The 2744-nt window shown below is 42.5% G+C and overlaps 1 protein-coding gene across 1 annotated transcript in view; it reads left to right on the forward strand.

Annotated features, from left to right (window-relative positions):
* Nucleotides 1–504: 504 nt before the first annotated feature.
* The window catches only part of LOC135204998 (mucin-2-like), a 2350-nt gene continuing 110 nt past the window's right edge, over nucleotides 505–2744 (forward strand). The window contains exon 1 of the mRNA XM_064235228.1: nucleotides 505–2744. This exon is cut by the window's right edge and continues 110 nt beyond it. Within this exon, the coding sequence (XP_064091298.1) occupies nucleotides 662–2744 (2083 nt within the window). The 5' untranslated portion in view covers nucleotides 505–661.

Raw genomic sequence — 2744 nt, forward strand, 5'->3', positions numbered from 1 at the left:
TTTTGAGACACCCTGTATATATATATATATCGTTAGAAGGGTGGCGTGGTCATATTTCCATAGAGATAGAATTGTATTTAGGCACAAAATCCTAATTTATCACCATGTGTAGGGAAATGTTGACACATTTTTGTTATCCCAGGAGGAGAGGCATTCCAGATAGATGTTATTATTGTCATTGTTATAAATATGATAATAAAAACTATTATTATCATACTACCGAGGGTCTGATATCTTATATATTGTATCTTATATTGCACTGACTGCTTATGGTGATGGCTTATTCTGTCTGTCCTCACTCTGAATCCTCTCCTTAATTTCCATAAGATATGTTTCCATAATTTTCATGTAATCTATATATAATATTAAATACAGCTCCTAAGCCTGATATTTCATTTGAAGTTATCGGAATTGAAATGTTGTGAAATAAAGTAAAAGAGGCAACTAAAAGATATTTCAATGTATCATTTGGCCATTTACAAGTAATATTATTAAGGATTTTGTGTCAATTTAAAAGTCTTAGTAACTGAAGTAGAACGAAGGTGAAATTGGTCTTAATTTTTGAGGATGTTAAATTGAACAGTTCTGTATAATTATATTACACTGTGTAACCTTCGTAACTTGTGTAACTTTTAAAAATCATATCGGTTTTTTGGAGGAAATGGTTCCTTCACCACGTCCATTTCTTCCTTCACCAATTCAAGTACCTGATGCTCTTGCGACACTCTTTCATCTTTCAGCAAAAGCAACCACGAGTATAGAACCAACAAATGTGACATCAACAACGGGCAAAATTAAGACAACAAGGACCACACCAGTAAAGACTACCACAGCCTCATCGAGAACCACAACCAGTGGTGGGACATCCAAGACGACCCCAAGAACAACTGCGACCAGTCCAACGATGACTACGCTGAGAAGCACTACTCCCACTCCGGCTACATCCTCGAATGAGACAACAGAAACTTCAGCTGTACGAAGCACATCAACCATTGATACAAACTCGAGTGACGCAGCAACATCGACAGTGAGAAGCACACCCTTTCTGGATACAACTTCACCAACAGGGAGCAACAACATCTCAAGTATGAGTGAGACAGCAAGACCTTCTTCGCCAGTGACAATCACTCCTACCCTGGTTTCAACTTTGAGTTTCACAACACCAACTTCACCAGGAACGAGTACTACATTGGCACCCGCAAGGTTCACAAATGGGACAACAACAACTTTGTCGGAAGCAAGCGTAACTTCACCAGCAACAAACACCCTGTCACCTGCATCACTTGTAGGTGGGACAACTTCACCAGGAACAAGCACAATGACACCCACGTTGTTAACGAGTGAAGCAACAACTTCACTAGGAACAAGAGCAGTGACACCCACGTCGTTAATGAGCAAAACAACAACTTTACCAGGAACAAGCGCACTGTCACCCACGTCGTTAATGAGTGAAACAACTTCACCAGGAACAAGTGCACAGACACCCTCGTCATTAACGACTGAAACAACAATTTCACCAGGAACAAGCACAATGACACCCACGTTATTAACGAGTGAAACACCAACTTCACCAGGAACAAGCGCACTGACACCCATGTCGTTAACGAGTGAAACAACAACTTCACCAGGAACAAGTGCACTGACACCCACATTGTTAACAAGTGAAACAACAACTTCACCAGTAACAAGCACACTGACACCCACGTCGTTAACGAGTGAAAGAACAACTTCACCAGGAACAAGCGCAGTGACCCCCACGTCGTTAACGAGCAAAACAACAACTTCATCAGGAACAAGTGCACTGACACCCACGTTGTTAACAAGTGAAACAACAACTTCACCAGTAACAAGCGCACTGACACCCACGTCGTTAACGAGTCAAACAACAACTTCACCAGGAACAAGCGCACTGACACCCATGTCGTTAATGAGCGAAACAACAACTTCACCAGGAACAAGTGCACTGACACCCACATCGTTAACGAGTGAAACAACAACTTCACCAGGAACAAGTGCACTGACAATCACGTTGTTAAAGAGTGAAACAACAACTTCACCAGGAACAAGTACACTGACACCCACGCTGTTAACGAGCGAAACAACAACTTCACCAGGAACAAGCGCTGTGACACCCATGTTGTTAACGAGTGAAACAACAACTTCACCAGGAACAAGCACTGTGACACCCACATTGTTAACAAGCGAAACAACAACTTCACCAGGAACAAGCGCTGTGACAGCCACATTGTTAACGAGTGAAACAACAACTTCACCAGGAACAAGTGCTTGTGAGAAACAACAACCTCACGCTGTAACAGAGTTCGAAACAACAACTTCACCAGGAACAAGCGCTGTGACAGCCACATTGTTAACGAGTGAAACAACAACTTCACCAGGAACAAGCACTGTGCCAGCCACGTTGTTAACAAGCGAAACAACAACTTCACCAGGAACAAGCGCTGTGACACCCACATTGTTAACGAGTGAAACAACAACTTCACCAGGAACAAGTGCACTAACACCCACGTTGTTAACAAGTGAAACAACAACTTCACCAGTAACAAGCGCACTAACACCCACGTTGTTAACAAGCGAAACAACAACTTCACCAGGAACAAGCGCAGTGACACCCATGTCGTTAACGAGCGAAACAACAACTTCACCAGGAACAAGTGCACTGACACCCACGTTGTTAACAAGTGAAACAACAACTTCACCAGTAACAAGCGCACTAACACCCACGT

This window comes from Macrobrachium nipponense, chromosome 48 (genome assembly GCF_015104395.2).
Source record: "Macrobrachium nipponense isolate FS-2020 chromosome 48, ASM1510439v2, whole genome shotgun sequence".
NCBI lineage: Eukaryota > Metazoa > Arthropoda > Malacostraca > Decapoda > Palaemonidae > Macrobrachium > Macrobrachium nipponense.